The 25,080-nt window shown below is 36.4% G+C and overlaps 1 protein-coding gene across 3 annotated transcripts; it reads right to left on the bottom strand.

Annotated features, from left to right (window-relative positions):
• Positions 1 to 6,436: 6,436 nt before the first annotated feature.
• On the bottom strand, positions 6,437 to 20,220 carry ARRDC3 (arrestin domain containing 3). Of its 3 annotated transcripts, XM_027864224.1 has the most exons (8): positions 19,716 to 20,216; positions 15,521 to 15,602; positions 13,333 to 13,480; positions 12,271 to 12,373; positions 11,490 to 11,746; positions 10,852 to 11,014; positions 9,969 to 10,123; positions 6,450 to 8,085 (listed from the first exon to the last, which is right to left on the bottom strand). In XM_027864224.1, exons 1-8 carry the CDS (start codon positions 19,993 to 19,995, stop codon positions 8,029 to 8,031), a joined length of 1,245 nt encoding a protein of 414 aa, XP_027720025.1. In that variant the 5' UTR covers positions 19,996 to 20,216; the 3' UTR covers positions 6,450 to 8,028. The 3 variants fall into 3 exon arrangements, with proteins under 3 accessions (XP_027720027.1, XP_027720025.1, XP_027720026.1); XM_027864225.1 differs by lacking the exon at positions 6,450 to 8,085 and having other exon boundaries at positions 10,036 to 10,161; positions 19,716 to 20,220; XM_027864226.1 differs by lacking the exons at positions 13,333 to 13,480; positions 19,716 to 20,216 and having other exon boundaries at positions 6,437 to 8,085; positions 15,521 to 15,607.
• Positions 20,221 to 25,080: the final 4,860 nt, after the last annotated feature.

Here is a 25,080-nt window from a genome sequence, read left to right as displayed (position 1 = left end):
ATTTGGAGTTAGGAGGCACTTAGAAGTAATCTGGTTGACCACCTGCATTTTACAAACAGGATGTGCAGAACGCTGTATCTGAAATGCCTGAGTTTGAATATTGGCTCTGCCACTTACCACCTGCGCCACCTTTGGCAAACCACTGCATTAGGTCTCTGGGTGTTAGATCCCTCATCTGTAAAATGAAGGGTTTGGGACTTGGTGACTTCAAGGGCAGCTCTATGGTTAGATCAGAATTTCAACACAGCACAAGGGGTGAAGTTGTAGCAGGACATTCCCTGGGTATGGAAGAAATTCCCGTGGCCTTGAATAGGGAAAGAAGAAAGATCCCAGAATAAGGAATGGGCTTCATAGGAAGAGTGAATTATTATTAGTTAGAGACTACAACCCCCAGAATGCCACACACTTGAATCCATTTAAATTTCTTCCTTGCTAAAACATTCTAATTCAATCCTGGAAGGATTTGTCTTTATTCTTTTATTTTAGAAAAGGAAATCAATTAAAAAATTAGACTCATTTTATAATGTTTTGCTTTTATAGCTAAATTATATGGAACTTGTCAATTCTAAAAAATGAGGACTACTTATTGTCTTTTAGTAGGTTGGGAATTTTTCCTTGTAGATACTGTATTCTTTCTCTTCCCTTTTCTTCACCTGCTTCTCTTTCTTCTTGCCCTCCTTTTTGGGGAGTTGAGAGACTACAGTTGTCCTTCTCCTTTTGTAATTGCTACGGTCTGCTCTCTCTCTCCAAGATGTGCTTAAGAATGTTCATGATTCTTGAGGCATTTGTGTTCACATGTATTGATCCCCCTGGGCTTTCCTGGGAGACCAACTCTCCCTTCTTCCAGAAGAGAGGAGCAGAAGGGAGTCACAATCTTCTCTTTGTCCCTGTCAGTTAAAAGTGACAACCCTGTTGTATCTGACAACTGGACAGGGTAGGGTGAGTTAATTTCAAGCCTGCCACCACAGACAAGGAGCTTGTTTGTACTAAAAGGTTTGAACTCAATTGACAGAAGCCATCAATTTCAACTGGGTGGAAAAAGACTGGCATCTTAGGGATTCTGAAATATATTCTTATTGGCTATGGGCCAGCATACTAAGTTGTTTGCTTATTTATTTGACCTCCTTCCCCACCCCCCACCCCACTCCAAACACACTAGTAACTATCTGAAAATGGCTTACATTTGGGTACCAAGCTTACATAACAAAGTCTAGATTTTAGCATCATTTGCACAAAGTTGTTTACTATGTATTTGTTTATTTGATTTGATTTTTTTTTGCTGGTTAAAACATGAACATAAAATTCATTAATTCATTTGTCTGACTAATATTTATTGTTTACTATGGACAAAAAATAAATAAGTAAATAAATATCAAGTTGTTTTTGCCTTTTGTGGAAAAATTCATATTATTTAGAACAAATCCCATAACGCCTTGAATTTTCTTATCAATGATATCTCCAAATTTGGAAATATCTATGAGTTAGAGAAATCAACCATCTTCTAAGGTTAAAATGATAATTACATTTGTCTTTGGCACCTTTCCTTTAACTGACAAAAACTGTTTATCTAACTAGTAAATAGACTATTAAATTAGATAAATTTCTGCTCTAATGCCAAGTCTGAAGTAACTTCCATGTTCTTTCCCAGAGTTCCACAAGTGTGAGAGATAATTAATCATTCCTTTCAGATGCAAATAGCACCCTAATAGTGAGTTTAGAAGCAGCAAAGTTGGATCTATTTATTTTTTTTCCAGTACAACCTATTATTATTTTCTTATATTGGATTCTGCTATTATTTTAAAAATTATACAGAAATGATAGGTGGTTCTATCAGTGTGTGGTGTGGCATTTAGGATAACTCTTGCTACCAGTTCAGGTCATAACCTACTTATGACTCAATAGATAAAATTTTAGTGAGTTGCCTTACCGATTAAGAGACTTGTCCATGGTCAAACAGCTGGTAATTATCTGAAGCTGGATTTGAACCCAAGTGTTCCTGATTTTTCATTTTAGCTCTATCTACTGCACTGTTTAGCATGATTATATTGTGTCTAATTTTAAAATAGTAATTTGAAAAAAATACATCTTAAAAAAACTTTTATTGCTTCTTGATGTACATAATGTCTGGGCATCTTTTGAAGAATAGTTATTATACCTGAATCTGGGCTCAGAATAGCAACTACTTTGACCCCCAAATATTTCACTTGATAAATACTGGCCCACTGTATATAGGGTCATTTGGTAATGGAGTGGAGAAAATACTGGACTTAGAGCCAACAAGATCTAGGTTCAAATTCTACCCTAAGTACTTAACTAGTTGTTTGACTCTGGCCAAGTTTCTTGATCTTTCAGTTTCTCAGTTTCCTCCTCTAGAAAATAAGAGTTGGGACTCATTGGTTTCCAAAAATCCTCTTTTAGCTCTAAATATATGATCTTATGACCAATCCTCCCATACCTGCTCTTTTGCCCAGTCTCATGTTGATTTAATGGCATGTGAGATGATTGGGCAAGGTAAAACATGATGGGTGAATTAAATTCACTCATAACCCAATCATTCTTCAAACCATACAGCCATATTGCTTAATAACATGTTACCAAATTCATAGAAAACTGGTTTTGATTCCTTTTCTTTTATTCCTAATCCCAAATTTTAATACTTAGAAAAGGTGAAATCACTCTTAACTAGTGACATGCCACCCTGTTCTCTATTTTTAAAAATAAATGGTTATTATATGTGCCACAAATGTCAAGATGAGCAGAGATTTGGTTTGGCTCCTGTGAACTTTTTTTCACCCTTTCTGTCATGGAACTAATTGGTTACAATTCAAAAAGCAATGATTTTCTTTCATCATGTTCTTGTTTTCCTCTTTATTCACTAGGTGTTAATTATGTAGTCTATCTATTTTATTTTCTGAGCTCACATTTTCATTTCTATTTCCTTGTAATTCTTTTTGAAGATTTAAAATCTATGACCTATTAAAGTTTATAAAAAAAAAAAGTTAGTTGGTGTTGTCCTACATATTGAAAGTTTTGGTTCTACCCTCTCTCTCAATTATGAAATTAAGAACCTGAAAGCACATAGTTCAACTAGAAGTTTATGTGAAACACGGCTGTGTTGATGCACCAATTCAGGCTTTGCATTAATCGTCCACTATTTCAGGAGTTACAAGGATCTAGCTCTAAAAATAGTAGGCTATAAATTTTCTTTTGAGTTTCAAAATGTCATGATTACTTTCCACTCACTGAATACCATATAGCTATCAGATACACATTTGTTCATAGCACAAGACTCATGAGGCTGTAGTTCTAGGTTCAGCATTCACATGTGGGTCAGTTCGTATCCTCTTCTGTGACCTGCAAACTACTATACTGATCAGTCTGGTCTTCTGTTGGTGTTGGAAAGAATGTTGGATTTGAGGTCAGGGGACCAGACTTAGAATCTAAATCCAGACCCTGTTAACTACTTGTGTGACTCTGCACAAATAATTTAATCTCTCTGTCCTTTATTTCCTCATCTCCTAAATGAGTTGGGTCAGGAAGATAATTTTTAAAGTCTAGCTAAATGAAACCAACCCTATAACCATGGTTGGATCAAAAAGCAAATTGTAAAATAACTTCCATTTTTGCGAATAAAAACTAGGAAGAGTCCAAAGTCAATATAGTTATAAAAATAGGTCTGTGAATAGACATTTTTTTCTATTTTTAGTATCACAAGAGATCCCAAAGAATTTAGTAAATCTTTTGAGTTACTTAAGATATATTTTTTGCCATCATCTTCAGGCCATTCAGAGTATACCATAAAGCTTACACATAGAATTTTGGAGTTCTATTTCCACTAATAGGAAGGAAAAATAACATACATTTTAATGGTCTTCCTAAGCATATCAAATACCTTTCATGACTAAAGATTTATCATTGAAATAATTTTTATCTCATTTAAATAACTCCTTGGGTAATCCTAAAATTTTGATTGGGTTGCACTTTTATCATAGAAGCAATCTTTGGTTTGGTCTAGCTTCTTCATTTTACAGATGAGAAAACTGCAGCTCAGAAAAGTTGGGATTTGTGTGAAGTTAAGAAAGCAGTTTGTGCCAGAGAAGAAAGACTAGGAAGAATCTCCTGATTCTTTCCATTTCCCCATGCCACCTCTCTCTGCTTACTATGGCTGTTTATTTTTGTATCATTATTAGTTGCTATGAATAAAGACAACAAAGGGTTTTGCTTACAAATTTGGTGGAACATGTTAGAACTTTTAAGCATCAAAGAAATTAAGAATATGTAAGTTATCCATATGATATGCCAGTCCCTCTGATCAGTACCAACAATAAAAAAAACAAACAAAACCCTGAAACATGAGAATTGAAAAAAAACATGGAAGGTATTAAAACCTATGAAAAAAGGAAAACTGAGGGGAAAAAAATCTATTTCCTCTCCATATTTAAATACAAATGTTCATTAGACACATAGACTTAGTAGCCCTTAATTAGGGATTCCTAGTCTATAGATTTGCATTACCACTAAATAATATGTATTCTAAGTTTAACAAAGGTTAATTTTTCCACTTGGACAAAAACATTTTTTGTCATTCATTGTAAAAATGATAAATTCTCTAAAAATCAGTCTGAGTTTTTTTCCTTAAAAGGGGCATTTTAATAAAATTACAGAAACAGCAATGAAAGATAAGTTCTCTAAAAATAGGTCTGAGTTTCTTCCTTAAAGGGGGCATTTTAATAAAATTATAAAAACACCAATAAAAGCATTCATACCCTCCTGTGATACTAGAAATATAGACATATCAGCAACCCTGAATGAAATCCAGAAAGTAAACTAATGCTAGTTAAATTCACTTAAGGTACTGAAATGCAAACAAATAAATAGAATTAAGAATGAGGGTTGACTTGCAAGGCTAAATTCCAATTTTGACCATCTAGCTGTTTAACTTTAAAATTTTAGCTTTTCATTCAAATGGGCCACTGTGAAGTAACTCTAGATTAATGTTCTCTTTAGTTGGAATATGGCTATAATCAGGATGATTAGTGTCTAGTGTGAACCTAGCAAAGGGGCAGATAGAGATGAGAGAGAGAGAGAGAGAGAGAGAGAGAGGAGAGAGAGACCTAGTGGAGGGTGTAGCTTTCTTTTACAAGTACTAGTGAATAATAAAATACTCACTTTCTTAAGACGGTTACAAAGAACTCTAAACACAATGTTACAAAAAAAAACCCAAAACAAAAACTTTATTTTCCACAAAGAAGAGCAATAGGAAAAATTATCATTCCCCATGTATTCTTAAAACAGAGCCTACAAGGACACGTTCAGCACCAAAATAAAAAAAAAGGGAAAAGGAAAAAAGTACAAATGACCATAGAATAGATTCTATAAAGCAAACATTTAATATTGCACTTTGTTTCTTTAACATTTTGGATTTAACTTGTCTTTCCTAATTGGAAAATCAGGAATCTCAAACACTGGAATACATTTATGAATATAATGCTTTATGTCAGGAACTGACCAATACCTAGGAAATAATATAGTAAAGTAATGCCTCTAAACAACAGAGTATAGAAATACTTTCATGAAAAAACAAAAACAAAAACAAAAAACTATTTGATACAGTTTTCAAAATTTGAAGTGATCACATTTCTTCATGTGGTCGAGCGCCAATTCCTACTGGTCATCCCTGCTCTCTGTGTAACTTAAGGATTACATCATGTTAAGTATTCCAATGCTATGCATATCAGTAATTGTTCCCTAGTTAGTGAGACAGAAGAGGAAGAAAAAAATAAAGGGGTTCATCTGACAACCCCTCCCCACAACAACAACAACAACAACAACAAAAAACCACCAAATGCCCTTTATGCCAAATAATCCATCAGGTTTTTTTTTTGGGGGGGGGACATCCACAAAATTATTTAACAAGAATAAAAAAATATTTCACCCCCCATTTCCTTGTTATCTAGTATTAGTTTTCTTACTGGAAAACCCTTTAACTGAATCACTTAAAACGTGATTCATTTTTATGCTGGGTTTTCTTCACCCTGTCAGCATTTTTCAAACATGAATTGTCTTCCATGTTTTCTTAAAGGCCACTTATGGAAAAGCCTATTTTGTTTTTTGTATGAAATTTTAAGACAGTATTTAACCAGGTCAAGCACCATACCAGAGTCTCTAAGGTTTATAGCCACTTCACTAAGTCATGCCTTAGAAGGCAGGATAGCTATAACACACCCTTCACTCATCAAAAAATGTTAATTTTGGTAGAAAAAAATTATTAAATTCTTTCTGAAATGGAAAGTTTATATGTACTCTGAGAATGTAGTATTATCAATGATTTTACAAATGCTGGTATATATATTAAGAGAGCTAACCATAATTGTTTTCAGTAAATTATGCTACTGATTTGATCACTGTTCCTTGTTTGTGGAGGATGGAAGCTCCCTTTCTACAGGTCCTTTGAAGTTCTGTCTTTTTTTTTTTTTGTCTGAACATAAAGCTGACCTCTTAAAAAATGTATTGCTGGTATAGGTTCCTCAGTTCATGGAAACCTCCCTTCAAAAAGAGACAATTCTGCCAGCAATGACTGATCTGGTGCTGGTCATTTTGGTGGGTTTTTGTTTGCTCAATTTGTGTTTATTAAAAAGCAAAAAAAAAAACCAAAAAAACCCTCACACCCTATCAAACCTCAATAGACCATAATGCAAATAGTATAAACTGAGTCCTTTTAGCATAACCATATTTTCTTGCACTTTTCAAATATACTTTCTACCAGAGCAAAGACTTAAAACATATATGCATTTTTCAGTTACTATGTATAAAAATAAATTTCCTTTCCTTTCCTATCCCTACATTGAGTGGCTGAGATACTTTCATACTGTTTGGACGGTAAAAGACATTTCTTAAGAGCAACAGCCCTTATTTAACCCTTGGCTGGTGCCTGCTGATACTGCCTTTATTATTCCATTTTCAGCTCTTGCTAATTTCTTCTTCCATGTGTAATGATAAAAAGGGAATGTGGGTGGGTTTCTAACTTTTGTGTATGTCCCTTTTCCAAATCTCCCTCCCCCAAAACCAACCAAATAAACAAAACAACAACAACAAAGGAAACAAAAAAACAACAACAACAACAAAAAATTCAACAGTGCAATTAAACACAAATAGCATTCCAACAGTTTGGCAAGTGATGCGTTCACCTGAGATTAAGTGATTTTAGGCAGTCTGTAACAAAATGCTGCTTTGCTGTAATAGTAGAAAGGCAACACATTCTCAAAATAAATCAAGAAAGTTATACAATCTTGACAGTCTCATGAGTTTCCTCATCTCTTTTTTTCTCTCCCTACATTGGTGTTTGCTTATCTACTACAGTAGGCTGCAAAACATACAGCAAAAAGGATTGGCTTGAAGGCATTTGATGTTTGTAAATAAATCCACAATTGGATCCAAGCTGAAGAGGTGATATATGGTCAGCCTAGAAGGACAATTCTGAGCATGTGCTACACAGGTAAAGTCCAGGCTACATTAAATTAAAAAAAAAATGTCAGTGCATTTGTCATAATAAAGTTTTTTTCAAAGCTTTCTTTTTGCTCCTTGTTGTGCTGACCACAAGCAAGTTTTAAAAGAGCATCAAGAGTCCGGCATAAATGGGGAAAAAAAAAAAAAAGCTGTAGTGACACTGAATCGCACAATGTAAGCATTGAGCATGTGCAAATTTTCAAATCAAAAGAAGGAAATTTTCCCTCTTTTACAACGTGGTATCTTGACACTTGTACGATCATAGGCTAGAATAAGGCTGCCCCATGTATGTGCCAGTTTAAGGGGAAAAAAGCTCACGTCTTCAAGCATGTGGGAGCAGTCCTGTGATGTTGCTATAAGGCTTCAAAAGCATGATCACGGGTGGTTTCATGTATTTGCCATTTTCTGGGCAAGAATAATACCACTTCCTCTGAAAACGTGTCTCCAAGATACTTCCTCTATCCACAGCAGGGCAGAGATACAGTTCCAAACCAAGGTCAACTATTTCAATCCAGCTTTCCTTCAGCGAGAGGGGCAAGATGGTCTGTCATCTGTTTGTTGATCTGGATTGGGATCAATCTAGAAACAAAGAAAAGAAATATTAAGCTACTTTGAAAATACTTGTATTAAGCATGCCAATAATGTATTTGGGAAGATACCCTTGAAGTTTCTAGTATAGAGTACTGTCCTAAAAAAAAAATTTCTTCCCAACATTCAGCTTCAGTCTATCATATGCAAAAATTAAGAATACAGAAAACTGTGAAAACATTTTCATAGAAATTATATCCTTTGCTAAAAAGGTCATGTGAGTATTTTGCTTTAAAAATTGGCATAACTCTCCTCAAGACATTGTGACTGTACTTGTGTAAGCAATGCCCTGGGAGATTGTGGAGGTGCAGTAACAATCTCCAAACTAAGCAAATCTGTGTATGCAGATGGCAGAATGGAACGCACAAGTCATTTCTTCATGGTCTTCACGGTTAAGTCCTGTCCAATTTCATCTCAACTTGGGATAATCACAAAAGCTTGGAAAACAATCAAGATACTGAAGATAAACAGCCTGTATCCCCCCTCCACCCCCATTGTGACCACACTTTAACAAAAGGATAAATGGGGCAGCAATTCTAACTTACGACACCACATTCTTTTGTGTTACAAATGGGCTTAATATTCTTATGCATTTTAAAAATGCTATGCCAAGGGAAAGAAAACTCTCCAAAACCTGTGTTATGAGGCCATTCCCAAGTCATGTAAAAGTATCACTACAACTCTTGAATTCAGCAAGAACAAAAGCTGTTATGATCCCACCAAAAAAAAAAATCTGCTGAAAACTGATTTTACACAGATTGTGGTACGTGTAAAAGCTCCTGGTACTCTTGCTAGGCAGGAGTCAAATCCAACAGCCAGATATGAAAAGACACAGAGCTAATAAATATGCAGCTAAAAATGTGACCCGATTATAAAGCGTTTGAAAGAATATGGTCAGGATGTACCAGAAATAACAGGGTAGACCTTATCTTAACTTTTAACAATAGAAGGCATGGACAATCAATGTAGTTCATTGAAGAACCATAGTTAATCGATGAGTGAAAATCACCAATCAGGCTGTGAAAGGGTTCTAAATATTGGTGGCTATTAAGGATTTAGACAAAAATCTTTCAAGTTCTCAAGATGAGCTCTCATCCTAATAACACTTAAAATACTGGCATTTCGACAAAGAATGGATAGTTAAAGAGAATTACTTTCAGCGTCAACAGTTTTTGAACAGGAGACTAACAACACTAAGTACTGGCTTTTTAAAAACAAAAGCAGCAAAAACTATTAAAAAAAAAAAGGTGGTTGCAATGTCATTAAAAGAATACAACGCCATTAGAATAGCTGAATTTTTTTCCTTAGAAAATTAACTGCTGCAAAGATTTTTCTTTCAAAGTTCTTCGTTTCTGTTCTAATTTCAAGAACATGGATTTTGCTTGTGAAAAAACTTTCTGAATTTTATGTAATAATCAAAACTGTCCATTTTGTCTTCTGTGGTCCTCTCTTATCCTTTGTTTGGTCATAAACTGTTCCCCCATCTATAGATCTGAAAGACACTTTCTTCCTTGCCCCTCTAATCTGTTTATGATGTCACCCTTTACAGCTAAGTAACTTGGAGCTTATCTTGGTATAACACAGTAAGACTTTGGATCTATAAAGGCAGTGCTTTTTTCAGCGTGTGTGTGTGTGTGTGTGTGTGTGTATTCATGAAAATGAATTATGGTATTAGTCTAAGAGGAATGTCATTAGAAGGCTACATTTCTTGTAGAAGAATTCTTATGTCAGTCTAAAGGCCCAAAAAAAATACTTTTGTATTATCTGCCGCTTTTGGAGTTATTTGTTTTTTTCATAGCATAGAGAAGAGTTGAGGGCACTGTGTCAGCAGTTCTGATGACCCAGGAGAATGGAAACAAGGTATTGGAGTTTACCTCTGAATAAAGAGGGGGCGGCAGAAACCGGAACTCCTGAATGTATGCGAACAGTGGTCCTTGGAGAGCCCTCTCAAAATCATCATAGGCACTCATGGGCACGAGATGGCTCTGCCTCTGCTCCTCTGTGACAACTTCGGCATAGCTGGGTGGTGCTAAAGGATAAAGATACACGCAATTCGAACAGCAAGTTCTTATGCATGTCAAAATACAAAGCATTACAGATAGTATAGATGTTAAAAGGAAAATTTGGGGGCAAACTAGATAGGTAAAAGAACTGATGGACAAAAGGTAAGACTAACTGCTAACAGAAAGTCTCATTACAAAAAGAGCTTCATTTTAAGTTTAAATGCCCGGGATAGATCTGCACTTTATAAGTAAAAATAAACAATTAACTCATATGTACATAGCACTTTCCTCCCAACTACCTTGTAAAATAGGGCTGTGCAGGCATTATTTTTACACACTAGGAAATGGAGGCTCCAGGCAGTTCTGATAGAAAGACAATGATGATATTAGTTAGCATTTATACAGCGCTTACTATGCTCTAGACACCGTGCTAAATATTATCTCATTGGAGCCTCACAACAACTCCAGGAGGTAGGTGTCATTAGCTTCATTTTACAGTTGAGGAAACTGAGACAAACAGAGGTTGTAACTTGCTCAAAGTCATAGCTGGTAAGTATCTGTGACTGGTTTTGAACTGGAGTCTTCCTGACTCCACACAGCTACCTTGTGGATAATCACACATCTAGCAATGGGCAAAGCCAGGGTTGTTCGAACCTAGATCTATCACTTCCTACTCTGGTCTACCACCAAATAGTCCTGTCCTAGAGAAATTAGGTTGCTGAATCAAGAGCTTAGAAATGAATTAGCAAATTACCTTCAGGTCTTTCAGGCAGGGATAGACCAAGCCAGTTCATATTTATGCTACACTGGCTGCTGACACTGGACGTCCTGCTACCAAATGGATGTAGAGGAATAGTACCGATGACAAGTGGCAAATTAAGAAATAAGTCCATGGCTCCAGGAATATCCACATATACCTAAGAGGCAAAAAACAAAGGCAGGTGCATCCTTTAGCTGAAATACTGTTTTGCATCTTCGGAGGGATGTTGCAATTCAAATGGTGCACGCTTGCTTAAAACTGGTATCTAATTTTTATTGTAGATGAAATTTTCTCTGTAGTCATATACCACATAAGTGGTGTCAAACTCTGGCCACATCTACCCCTTGCTGAACAAGATTAAAATGTAATTGGGAAATGTTTAACAAAATAAATAAAAACACAAGGTTATATAATTTAATCTGTGGATTTCTACATCAACATGCAATCTGAATCGATCCTTATCTCTGCTTTAGTGGCTTCCCTCTCTATGTGAATCATTATAATATAACAATATAAAATGTGAAGTGTATAGGCCTCACATAACAAAACTGAAAAGCCAAACAAAACTTAAAAGGTCTCTTAAAAAAAAAGCCTACAAGGAGGCATAATAGAAATCTGAAATCTGTGCGTACCATTAGTGAATATTCCACCCGGATTATACTACAGTCCAAAATAGAAGGGGAAACTGGGGGAATTTTCAGCAGCCTCCCATTCCAGGTCTCTGTCTTCCCAGATGACAAGGATTCTCCTCGCAAATTGGCCACAAGTTGTTTTACTTCCTTCATTTTCCCTTTGGCATAGAAAGCCTGTGTTTGGTAAATGGCTGCCTTTGGCACCACCATTCGGGAAGAGCAGTTCTCAATTTCAGCAAATATCTGAATTGATTCACCTAGAGTAAAATACAAATGAAAAAAAAATCAAAGGACGGTTAGTGATAAGACAGCTGAGAAGAAAAAAAATATTTACTCATTTCTTTGACAAATGTTAAAATTTTAAGAGACATTTCACCAAATGAGAAATTTGTTCCAGAGTGGCAAATTTTAGAGCTAACAAATTTACACCAATAATAGCTAGCATTTATGTAGTTTTGCAAAGAGGTTTACACATTGCCTCACTTGATCTCATAATAACTCTAGGAATAGGTGCTACTATTATTTCCATGTTACAGATGAGGACGCTGAGGCCAAAGATGTTAAAATGCCTTGCCTCAATATCACACAGCTATTAAGTGTCTATTCAATAAGATTATCTGAATAGAGATTGCATTTTTTGATGGAAAATCTGATAAGCATAATACATAATATTTTACTGAACAGAAGTAGATTTTTGGTTGGGTTACAATCATCGCAACTGTATACCCCAAAAACAACGTAGAGAAAATGTTCTTTCATGGGCTAATTTCTGATAACATACCTGGGGTGTAGCCCTTCCTTTCAATTTTGGCACTTAAGGATATTGGGCCTGAGGTACAGAACCAGCAACAGAGAGTCTTTTCTTTTGTGCCCGCTTGGGGTGACTGTAAGAAATAAAAGAGAGAAACACTTAGGGGTTGCTTTGATACCATACTGTTTAGAACATGACAAAGACTAGGCTTAAAAAAACAAAAAGTGGTATTTTTCATTACCTAGAAACACTTATTTTTCCATTATTCTTCATTATGATGATTCTTTTCCATTGGACAATACCAATTAATCAAAATTTAAGGTAGAGGATTTATTAAGATCATGTAATCTATACATGATTTGGCATCTCTATGTATAGTTAGAAATTTAAAAAAAAAACCCTTTCCACAGTCCATTTAAACTTTCTTTTTAAAGAAAATAATTTGGTTATATTCTCAAACATGAGAGTCTTCTCTCCCTGAGAATTTCCTTTTTCATTTCAATTGACACATTAAAACAGAAAATCCAACTCAGTATTAATTAAAGATGTTATTATTTTTGGTAAATCAAATGAAGGTTTTGAAGTCAAATTGGAGTTTAGGTCTCATAGAAAACATCATTAAGATGCTTACTTTTTATAAGGAGTTAAAAACTGCTTTATGAGACTAATGATCTCTCCATTAACAACAACTATCCCTATATATCAGTAATAATGCAATGCAGTACAAATTCTTAAATTTGGTTCTTTTAAGTTTGCAGTCTCTTTGTAAGAAACCCTGTTCCTCTTCCAATAAAATAACTGGTCAGGGAACAGTTCAAAGGTTTGTTTTATGTTTGTTTTTTCCTCTGGAATGACATATTTCATACAAAGCGCTGGTTGTCTATTTCTTTTAAAATGAGTAAAAATACAACCAAGAGCACATGTAGAATTTATCAATTCTGAATACTGGTGCTCTAATAATATGTCATTAATATTTACAGCACTGGTTTTCTAAAAATATTGATTATATAATAAAGATTTTGTAGTTTAGGTGATTATGCTTTAGTATTTGTATGCCAAAAACCAGGAATGAAGAATTCAGTCCATTCTTACCAGTAATGAAGGAGTGTTGATATCTATATGCTCAAAGACTGTAAATTCCTTCTTTAATTTTACTGGTAGAAGCCAAGGCCTGTGCAATTCGGCTTTCACCCAATAGCGCACACTACCATGTCGGCCTTCGAATGAGGTAGCAAGTGGTCTGTGCAGAACACAAAGGTCAAAATTTATTATTTTTTATTTCTCTTTCTAATAATTATACATTTGGTCAGAGCATAAGTATAAATATATTGTACTGTATTGTTTATGCATCATGATATATAAAACATTATTTTCTGGCAAGAATACCAGAGGGAACAGTCTTTTTTTTTGGGGGGGGAGGAGTGGTGGTTAAAAAAAAAATTCCTGTTATCCAATAGTAGATATGAATATTTTACTGTAGTTACAGGTATTTTTCTAAAACATGCCATAAGAATACAGTTCTTTTAAACGTGTAAGAGGCTACTTTAATTATGAGCAAAGTTATGAAACCGGAAAATAAGCAATTCTAAATAAACAGTAATTTCTTTGAAAATGGCTTTTAATAGATAGCCCACCTTTCTTTTATTGTGGTTTATTCTGCATGCCAACTAATATAAAGACATTTAGTCCAAATGTTTTCAATACCAGACTTCATTAGCCAAGGGTTATGACCCCTTGTGGTTATTAGTTAGGTGATAATAGATTACATATTCAGCGTTGCAAATCTGTTTTGAGTGAATTTTTTTCTCTAATGTCTTTCTGATCATTATATAACCTAGTTAGATTCTCCACTGCCCCCCAATAAAAACACCTTCTAATGGCTACTTAAAATCTCAACTGCAGATTTATCACCTTAATTTCTGCATCTCAGAATGATTTAAGAATATGTACATATATGTATATATCTATTACTTTGAATACTTTTAAATTATCTTTGAATTTTCTATTTTATTTCTATCATACTATTTGGATAGTCAGAAGTTCACAGAATTATCTGTTTTCTTCTCACCAAATTCTCATCCTATCTGCACCTTACTTTATCTTTCTGCACCAATGCTGTATTGGATTTTTTCCCTTATTTTCTTTCAAGAATATTTTATCAGTTAATTCTTTTATGTTAATTTATATAGAATAGAAGGTACAAAACAATGTTTCTAAATAATCTTTGCAATAACATTCTAAAGTTAATTATAGTTTGTTATGGATAATTTATATGACCATTGCTTTTAATTGACTCTATTAACTTAACTTATTCAGTCTATAGTACCTTTATTCTAATTATACTTAAATTTTGTTTTTCTCTCTAAAGACATGCCTTACTCAATTTTGAGGTTCAAAAACATTCTCAATTATTTTCTTTTATGAATTCTCTTTACATGTAACAATTCAAATATTAAATTTCAGTATACAGAGATGGGAGTTAAATATTATGGGCACCTGATTAACATTTATACAAGTTAAGTTTATTCTAGGACAATCAGTACAAGGGCCATTTTGTAATATCTGTGATATGCATTATTCCTTTTCCATTAAGTTGAAAATTATAAAATTCTTTCACATCCCTCAATATTCTTCTTTCTGTTAATAAGAAAACAAGATTAAAATTCATATGCAAAAATGAATTTACTTTTCTAAGTTATTTTTATTACTCATTATTTTCTACCCTGTTACTGACTGGGATGTGAATGTCCCCTACTCCCATCTCACCCTTGGCTTTCCTTTTATTGTGATAGGGCTGTTAAACTTAAACACCTCCATGGAGCCATACAAGACTTCAAAGAAGAAGTCTTAAGTATATCACTTATGCTCACTGGTCAGGTAATAAGTATTTATCAAATGTCTACTATACTAGCAGCAAGCTAGGCCCTAATCAACCCTAGTCTTATTTTTCTAAAACAAATGAAATATTGTGTTTCATACTCAAGCACTGTAACTCCTTAGCAAGTACTGGGAATTCAGATTTATTTCCATAATTTTATCATTGGAAAGAAAAAATAGCCTCTTAAGTTTAATGGGCTGTTTTCCTATATCAGGTTTTAGTATATTTCCTCAGTAATGAAAAGGGTTTTTTTTTTTGTTTGGTGTGTATGTGTGTGTGTTGTGCTGGGTTTTTTTTTTTGCAACTATAAATGTAAAAATGTAGACTATTGAGAATTTTTTAAACTTTAAAAGAATGCGTTTGACTATTTGGTGAAACATGGGAATTATATGTAATACTTACGTCTGTGGAAGCTCAAAGCTGAATGCATATTCATGCCTTCCTGAATGAATAGTGTGGAGGCCTTCTTCTGAATTGTCATCATCTATTAAAAAAAAAAAAATGCCATTCTGTCTTTAAGTATTATGAATGTTGTTATAAATTATAAAGAAGTGTCTACTTATTCAATAAGGCAAAATTTGAAATTTTATTCTCCCCTCCCACAAAAGTCTTTTAATTTGCCATATTAACGGCCCATTTTGTGGAAATATTAAGTTCTTAACTTAGGCCACTTATTGGTTTGCTTCTTTTTGCAGAATGGTAAAATGTAAGTGAATATAAACTTTCCTAATTTAAAATCATTTAAAAACTTCTACACGTAGAATGGTCTTTTATGGCAGTGGATTTTTATGTGCTTCTCTCATCCCCATCTTTAAAATGTGACTTCTAAACTAAAAAAATTATTCAGTCTTGGTAGTTGTTTTTCCCTTTATTTCTATTAACATCAGCAAACAATTTCCATGCAAGTAATCAGAACTACCTTTTAATGCTATCTGACAATATCAAATTATGGAGTTCGGGGAGGAGGCAACTTATTACAAAGCAACTACCATTGTTCAAAGGGAAGGGGAGAGTGTATAGAGTCCCACCCTTTGGAAAGATGAAACCCAGGGAGGTGTTTGTAACTTTCAGGCAATAAGCTAAGCAGACCTTCCCTTTCATCTGATCCATATTCTCATTACTAATACATTGTAGGAAAGCCTTTCACCAAAATGGAGGGTCCAAGTGTTCTTCCTTCTCTATACTGGGTGATAGCCATAAAGGCCACTTTTCTTTCCATAGCCTATAATCCTAGGGCTGCACCCCTTGTTATTACTGCATTCTCCTAAATAAACTTACTTTCTTCCCCTCAACTATTTTAAGAACACACATATAAATGACTGGCTCTTATTTTTCCATTATATGAAAAGGTTAAAAAAACCCTCCCCCCCCCAGCTTTGTACTTTTCACAAAACCCAAGAATCACTCTGGTTTAAACATTTCACCCCAATGATGATTTCATTGCAGCTCCATGGCTAGCTAAAACAGCCATTTCTACATTTCTGGCCCTCCAGCAGCCCAAAGTCCCCCCCCCTTTCTTTCCATCTCTTGCTGCTCTCTTTTTGTGCCAGCTCAGCAGTCTTAGGGAGGCTCTGCACAGAGGCAGCAGCGGAGGCAGGGGCGGCAGCAGCAGCAGAAGCTGAGCCCGAGCCCAGTGGTAAACAAGTGCTGAGCTGTCAATCAAAGACTCGACTCAAGCAGGAGAGGACCGGCCTAAACCGGCGCGAGCTGAGCCCCAGCCAGCCAGCCAGCCTCCCATATACATACAGTATACATTACACTCTAGCGCATTCGCTCACGCACAACCTAGCCTGCTGGATAGACCCGAGGAGGGCAGGGGTGGGGAAGCCGGGGTGGGGGGAAGAGGGGGGGCCAGTGTGTGCAAAGACACCCTCTCCTCTTAAGCTTCCGGTTTTGCACACCCAGGCCAGTGTGCCCAAGGGGTTTTGCCTACGTTTGGCCCAGACACCTTTAGGTGCAGGTTGTTACCGGCTTTGGAAATTGGAACAAAGAAAAAAAAGGGTAGGGGGAGGGAGTCATCAAAACAAAATATAGTAATGTAACGCAAAACGAAATGCAAAGGGTCCCCTGGGTAGGGAAGGTGTTCATGCACGTGCGCGCGCACACACACACGAAGCCCTGGTGTAATTAAAATGTAATACTTAAGCATGATTTGACCCCGTCCCGCCCCCCCCCTTGCTATCTTGAGTCCTGGCTATCAGTCTCTTGGGTCATCGCAAGGTAACACTCTTTGTTATCGAATGGCAAGGTGGGTGGGAAACACCCTTCTTTTTCAACAAAATTGACACTCTTTTAGACCTTCCTCCACGCCTCTGCAGAGGGAAGGATTTCCCCGAAACCTGCCTAGTCCGGTTATTTCCAGTTAAAAACGGGAGGGTCCAGGACAATCCCGATATCCTCAAGGCCGTGGGGGAAGGGGAGAGAGAAATTTGCATTTCCATTCCACGAAAGCCCAATTACTTTCATGCGGGGGGGCCCCCAACAAGGGTGTGCGTGGGGGCAGGTTAATGCAAAGGAAAGGAGGGCAACGCCGCTTAGCGGGGTCCGGGGAGGGCTGCGTGGGGCGGCACAGCGACAAGGATGGGGACCGAACGCAGACTGATTGACTGACTGCCCAGGAGGAACCTTGCACCGGCGCGCGCCGGAATCCAGGAACTGGAATCCTCAAGCCTCGCCCCCTCCCTGCCTGAATTCCCTCTCCCCACCGGGACAGGCACCCAATCCAATCAGCAGCTGGCATCGCCTTAGCAACAGGCTAACAAACCAAGCTCCGCCTATCGCTGCCGGCACGGGGCGTGGCCTCGGTTACCAGGCTAGTTTGAGAGGTCCCTGGTCTTAAGTCATTGAAACTATTCCAGGTTAATGTTGGTCCGCGTTTGGCTGGACTGGGGGTGGTGAGTGGGTGGGGATGGGTGATAACAGGTTCTTGTTAATGAAATATGGCAGACACAAATTAATGTGTATTCTGCTCTCTAATATTTTTTCCCATCCTTCCCCACCCCCAACCATGCGAGGCTCCCTTAACTACATCATATCTTTTGTATTTCCTTAACAATTTACCCTTCTTTCCCCGCAAAAGACCTGATAGCTTAGGTGATTAGTTGTAGACTCCGGTGGCTGCTTTTGAATAAGCACCAGGAAAGCTATTAGGCATTTGCTCTTTACAATGTGGTTTAATGTTTGAGGGCCTTAACAATTAATAGACACAAATCATGGGCAAATAGTTTTATTCTCCTATGGAAAATGTCAGTTTTCCCTTAACACCCTGACATGCTGCATCATAGATGCAAGTTATATCATTCTTCATTTATTCCTACATTTGACTGAGACTTCAGGTATCATAACTTAGCTAGGAATATATATTTTTTAAGAAGAGAGGAGAAAAAACCAAAGCATCTCAAATTCTGTATTCTATCTGCAAAATCGTCAATGTCTGAACTAAATACTGCATTAAAAAGGAGAAGGACCAAGAATTACATAACCAGTTTTAACATTATAGTCTTCTGGTGCTAGGAATTAAGTCATCGCCACCACCTGACGCGTGTAACCAATCTGCTGAGAGCAGAACAGGCGCCCCTCCTCACCCCCCCCCAGTACTGGTCCGAAACAGGATTGAACCGCTTCTAACAAAGGGTGGAAACTTAGAAAAACAAGCTTAGAGTCTGCTATATTTCCACAATGTATCCATTCAAACAATAGATTAGCAATCTCTGGACCTCTTCCCCCTTTGACAATCTTTATCTTCCTTTTTTTTTTAACCAAAATCAGACCTAGTGTGAGAAGTCCTTTACATTTCCTTTTGACTGGCACCGGTTTCATTCAATGTATGTTCCAAAGTTAGGAATGATGCTCTCAAAAGAAAAGAATTGACCCTAAATGGCCTCCTGGTCAAAATTTAAACCTACCATGATGATAGTCTTTTTTTTTCTTTTTTTCTTTTTTTAAAGAAAGGAAGAAAGGTAGCTTGATGTAAATTTTGAACCGAACTGGAAAGAGGAGGAAAAAATAACACGTGGGGTGTTTGATAGCATATGTCAAAATAAGCTACGGGAAACCCTTTATCAAGGAACAATGATTAATTCTGAAATCATTGCATGTCGATGTTAAAATCTAAAATGCACCTCTAAGCATTCATTAAAAGATGCTACTCCATGCTTTTATTGCAACTCATTTTGTGGAGGCAAGATTGCAAAGTAAAAAAAAAAAAATGAAACATTTCAGATTCGACTCCAGTTTCTGGCAATGCATTTGGAAATCACATTATTAAAATGATTAAATCTCATGGAAGGAGCTATTAGAAATAAGGTACACATTAATTGCAAGTGCGTATTGCAAGAGGCTGATTGAGGTGTTAGAGGTAGTTCAGCAAAGTGCTCTATACAGTCACTTTGCAGATGGCTCGAATGCATTGCTACTTAATACTCGATAAATGTCAAAAAAAATCAAAATTTCAAGTTTGCAAAAAGATTCTCTACAACAAACGTTCAGATTTTAAACTGCAAAAGCGAAAAGTTAATTTGCATCAATTCATAAAAAATGAGGCAAGTTAAAAAAATCATATTCCTTTATGACTTATGAATAATACAAAAAAACTTACCTCTTTCATGCCCAATTAAGATGTCTTTATGGTTGAAATATTCTACTTCTTCAGTGTAATTCTGTGTATAGGCAGTGTTGGATCCAGCATTTCTAGATTCAGTCCAGCGTACTTTCGCATGTCCTCTTGCATGAATTTTGAGAGATTTTACTCTGATTTCCCCAGTAACTTCTAAATTCACTCTTCCTGAGACTGTATCCCCACTAGAATATACAGGGACATTACTGTCATTAAGACAGTCAAAGCTTATTGTCAAACTCTTAACCTTCCCCAGCACCATGATTATAACAAAATCTATAAAAAAATATAATGTAAGAAAAAAAAAGTCAAGATCACATATAAAATGCGATCTTCACTAAACACTGATCGATGTCTTTGCTGTGCAAAAGGCTTGCAGGCAGGATCAGTGCATTCTTTACAAATAGTTCATTGAGATTTCTTAAAAAGTCACAGCACTGGATGCTGCTCGCTGCTGCTTCTCAGATCAGTGGTCTCTGTACAAAGACGGGTGGCTACAGCTTGCCAGCTCACTTTAAAACCAGCTTTGTGAAAAACAACCCCACAGAGCATGCGCACGGCTCTGCTGCTTTTTCTTCCCCCTCCCTCGCGTCCCTCTTCCTTTCTGGTACAGTAGGTGTAGAACAGAGGGAAGAAGACTGCTGTAGACGGAGAGCTGAACCTGACTTCTCTTCATTGAGTGTTCCTATTGGTGGGCAGGCTACCGTAAAACTCTAGAAGTGGGATAGGAGGCCTTACTACCGAGCAGATTCTAATAGCCGTGATAGAACGGGGATGGCAGAGCAGGGGACACGCGGGGACGCAGGCGGAGAGAGGCTGGGGCGGCTGCTGCGGCTCCGCTCGCCCAGGGCGTGCATAGAGGGGCAGGGCTGAACTGTGCCCACCGGGAACTATAGGGGAAAGAAGATTAAAACGGGGAGGGGAGAGGGAGAAACTTGTTGGACCGGCCGCTATAACGTGATCTAATGAATTTCAAGAGAAATTGCAATAAAAATAAATACAACAAACCCAGGCTTAAGAAATATGGTTAATAGACAAATAGGATGGGTTGGAAACTTTGTGAGTATTTCATGCTGTTAAGGGTAGGGTGGAAATCGACTCAGTGGAGGTCAGAGGAATCCTGTCTTTCTATTAAGATGACTGCCGTGGACTAGAGAGAGACCAGAGCTGTGTGCAGCAGCAGCAGCAGCAGCAGCAGCTGTCCTCTCCATCTCTAAACTCCATTGCTATGAAAAACAACCAACAACCAAATCATTAGGGTTGACCACTTCCTTAAAAGAAAGTCCCGTTTAAAGGACCCACCTACACGCCTTATTTTAAGGGTTTGACATGATGTCCAGAGAGGGCTCCAAGAATCGTCTGGTTTGGGAGAAAAAAAATGAAACCTTGGAAAAGATAACGAGATCTAGTGTTTATTTAGACATACTACTGTACGGAGAAATAGTGTGGATAATGTTTTGGGTTTTTTTTATAAGTCCTAATTCTAGATTAGATGACATTAAACATAGTCTTTTAAAAAGTACCTATGTGGGTGGCTTTGAAGGCCTTGGATTATTCAGCAAGTGTATTAATTCTGGATGTATTATCTTCAAGGTACATAATACTGTTCCCATTTTTTCAGAAGTTTAGAAACACAGTTGAGCTACCAAGACGTTCCTTCATAATAGAAACCTGATTTCCTGATCTCTCAGACTGAAACAACGTTGCTTTTAAAAAAAAAAGTCTTTGAAACTAAAGCTTGGCTGTAATGAAGTTCATGAAAGGAATAAGCTACTGAGGATATTTGCTAAATATGCTGGTAAGTTAAATAGCAAAATAGTATTTCTAACTTAAAATGTTAATCTTCCCTCCCTTTTTTTTACTTTCTGCATCTAAGTAAAAAAAAGTATGTGACTAAAATAATAATACATTTTGGTCATCTTTTCTAGATAGACATTTCTACATTTTAGATTTTTTAGTGTAACATATCTGGATAAGTCAATGTGTTAGTTCTGCTGACCACTTCTTTTTGAAATACAGAAATAGACTATGGTTGGGGGTAGCTTACCTATTTCTTGTCACTGGATCTTAACTATGCATATGTCAGTATTTTTCTGAAGTGTAAATCATTTAAGGGCCAGGGAGGAGGACTTATTACCATGGTGTGGAGGGAGAGAGAGCACTGTCTTGCAGTCAAAGGACCAGAGTTCAAATTCTAGCTTTTCACTTTGTAACTTTGTGCCAATGTTTTAAGTGCTCTGGGCTTCAGATTTCTAGTCTGGAAAATGAGGGAGTTGGAATAGATAACCTTTAAATTCCCATCCAGCTCTAAATCTTTGTTTATGAAGTTATTGCTTACATGTCTAAATATCTCCTCTGACTTAGGACAGGATACAGTGTATTAATGGAGAAAATTACATGGTATAGTGATACCAGTGTACTGGACAAAGTCAAGACACCTAGGTCAGACTCTTGGGTTCTATCCTCCTTAAATGTGTGACCATGTATGAGTCACTTAACCTCTGTGAGCCTGTAAAATGGAACCAAAATATCTGTGCTTTCTGCTTCATGGGTTTTTTGTGAAGAAGGTAGTTCATAAACCTTAAAGTTTATAAACTTTAATAAACTTTCAAAGTCTTAATAAATGTTTGTTGAATTGTTGTTAATTTAGACAGTTATGTTCAGAATAACGGGTCTGTTTTTCATGGGGGAAAAATATATCTTCTCTTGGTTGACACCTGGGTGGAAATTCTATGGGTCTTATAAAATACTTTGAAGGCTAGCCTGGGCTTGTAGTACAAATAATACTTGTGTTTCTCCGCCACCTAGTGGTAAAGCTGTTGAACTTGCCAAAATGCTTACCTCATCAGCTTCCTCAATATTAAATGCTATTTAGTTCAATAATGTCAAAAAAAAGTTCTGTACACTATGAGAAAGACTCTAATGCTAGTTGGTGTTTTACATGACTAAACACCATTTATCCATGGCTGGATGTTTTAGAGCTTGTAGAAAAATTTGAAAATACAAATGTTTCTGAAAACCAAGCATTACAAAGCCACGGTTAAAATCAATTAAAAGAGAGCCAAAACCACCTGTAAGTTGTTTAGTAAACTGTCTTTAACATATACATACAGTTTATAATTTATTCTTGATTTTATACAATCCCTAATATTTGATGCTTTTAGATTCAATAAATTGCCAGTATTTCTTTTTTAAATCAGATTGGGTAAAGGCTTATCAATTTAGTTAGTCTTTTCAAAGAACAATCTTTCAGTTTGGTTTATTAGTTCTATAGTATTTTTGGTTCCCAATTTATTTCTTCTCTTTTGAAAGTATTTTTTATTCTGTACTTTTTTAGAGTTTGTTTATCTGTTGAGTTTACTAATATCTGGTTGTCTTTTGTTTTGAGCTTTTATTTTTTTGTTTATAAAAATACTTTTAGTAATGCTAAAGAAATACTAAATTACTACTTATTGCTTCTCCACTAACGCTTTTTAACCCCTGAAGATTTTATGCACTTACCTAGTACTTTATACCTTCTTTTTCTTCAGAGGACTTTTCTCTTGCATGTTTTTCAGGTAAAAGACCTTAAATGAATTTTAGGTTCACTTTTGCTTCTCTCTTTCCACTTGTTTCAGGGTCTACAACTACAAAATCCTGCTGCTTCATTCAGAACCTCTTTAAAATCCATGTCTACTTTTCCATTTTCTTGTGAAAAAAAAAATTTGTCCAAAATTTGGATATCTTCTCTCATGATGATGACTTTTTTTTCCCTTTCAGGACTTCTTGCCCAAATTATCCCACCATTTAGGCAGTTTAAAATGCCACAGTCAGAATAATATTCCTTTCCTGTATTATAATCATTATGTTATCCTTCTCAAATAGCTTCACTTGGTCCTTTTTGTTTTTTGCATAAGTTTAAGCTATTCATTCTTGCCACCAAGGCTTTTCCTCTATTACACCCCAACTTAAAACTCATGTGTCATCTCCTCCTACTCATCTGCTAACTCTCCATACTCCTGTCAAGCACATCTTTCTGCCCCCTTTGTTAACTTGTCTCACTGTTGCCTCTGTGCCTAGTTAAATGCTGCTTCCTGTCCTCCGAACAACCTCCCACTGCTGCAGTGGGAAACCGCCTTCCTCTTCTTAAAATCCCCACTTTAGACTGCTTTCTGGCCAGCAAGCTGAAAAAGAAGTACAGGTTCCAATGAGGTAATATTTGTAAAACCCTTAACACAGTGCCTGGCACATAGGCACTATCAAGATGCTTATTCCCTTTCCTTCCTTTTAGTCTAGTTTGCAAACCTGCACACAGATCCATTTAGACAAAATGCTTTTTTTCTCCTTTTTTCTGCCTATTCAGAAGACTCTGAATGATGAACAAAGCTTATTAAATTTTATTTTAAGTATTTTGGTAGATGTGATTTTTATAATCAAAGCTGAAATATTTGTGAAATATAGAACAAAAAAAACAGTATGAGTTGAGGGGCTCTTAATTTCTGTTCCCCTAAAGTTCTCCTCCAGTAGGTCTCACAGTAGATACAGCACTGGCCCTGGAGTTAGAAGAACCTGAGTTCAAACTTGGCATCAGATACTTAGCTATGTGACCCTGGGCAAGGCATTTAACCCTGATTGCCTCAGTTCCTTATCTGTAAAATGAGCTGGAGAAGGAAATGGCAAACCACTCCAGTATCTTTGCCAAGAAAACCCCAAATGAGGCCACAGAGAGTCAGACGTGATTGAAATGACTCAACAACAACCACTATTAGCTAAAATTTGTATAGTATTTTACAATTTTTATTTAATTTGATCCTTATAACAACTCAAGGAGGTAGTTGCTATTATTATGATCCTCATTTTATAGTTGAGGAAACGGAAGCAAACAGATTAAGTGACTTGCCCAAGGTTCCACAGCTAATAAGTATCTGAGGTGGGATTGGAACCCAGGTCATTCTGACTCCAGGCCCAGTGCTCTGTCACAGCTGCTCCAGATAAAGCAATAATTCAGAGCTAATGACAGCATAAATTTTTTTTGAGTGGATCTGTGATTTTGTTAGTATAGAAAACTTCCAGAGAGGAACTTCCTTCACCAATGCAAATTAGCATCTTTTCTGCCATTTCTAGTCTTAGAGAGTAGTCTAGGGCATGGAAGAGTTAAGTGAATTGCCCGCAGTCCCATTACCAAATGCCAGAAGTGTGGCCTGAATCTAGGTTTTCATTTGTAAAACTTGTAAGAGATTGCAAAGTACCATATACTTAAAAAAAATAAAATAAGTAGAAGCTTTGGCAGAACTATTGCCAGTTATGATTTTCAAGTTTTTTAAGATTATGTTAGTGTTAGGTATAATTATAGAGAAAGACAGCACTC

The sequence above is a fragment of the Vombatus ursinus genome, unplaced genomic scaffold, assembly GCF_900497805.2.
Source record: "Vombatus ursinus unplaced genomic scaffold, bare-nosed wombat genome assembly UNPS02014774.1, whole genome shotgun sequence".
NCBI classification, from domain to species: domain Eukaryota; kingdom Metazoa; phylum Chordata; class Mammalia; order Diprotodontia; family Vombatidae; genus Vombatus; species Vombatus ursinus.
Note: the sequence above shows the minus strand (reverse complement) of the source record. Positions and strands in the feature narration are given on the sequence as shown.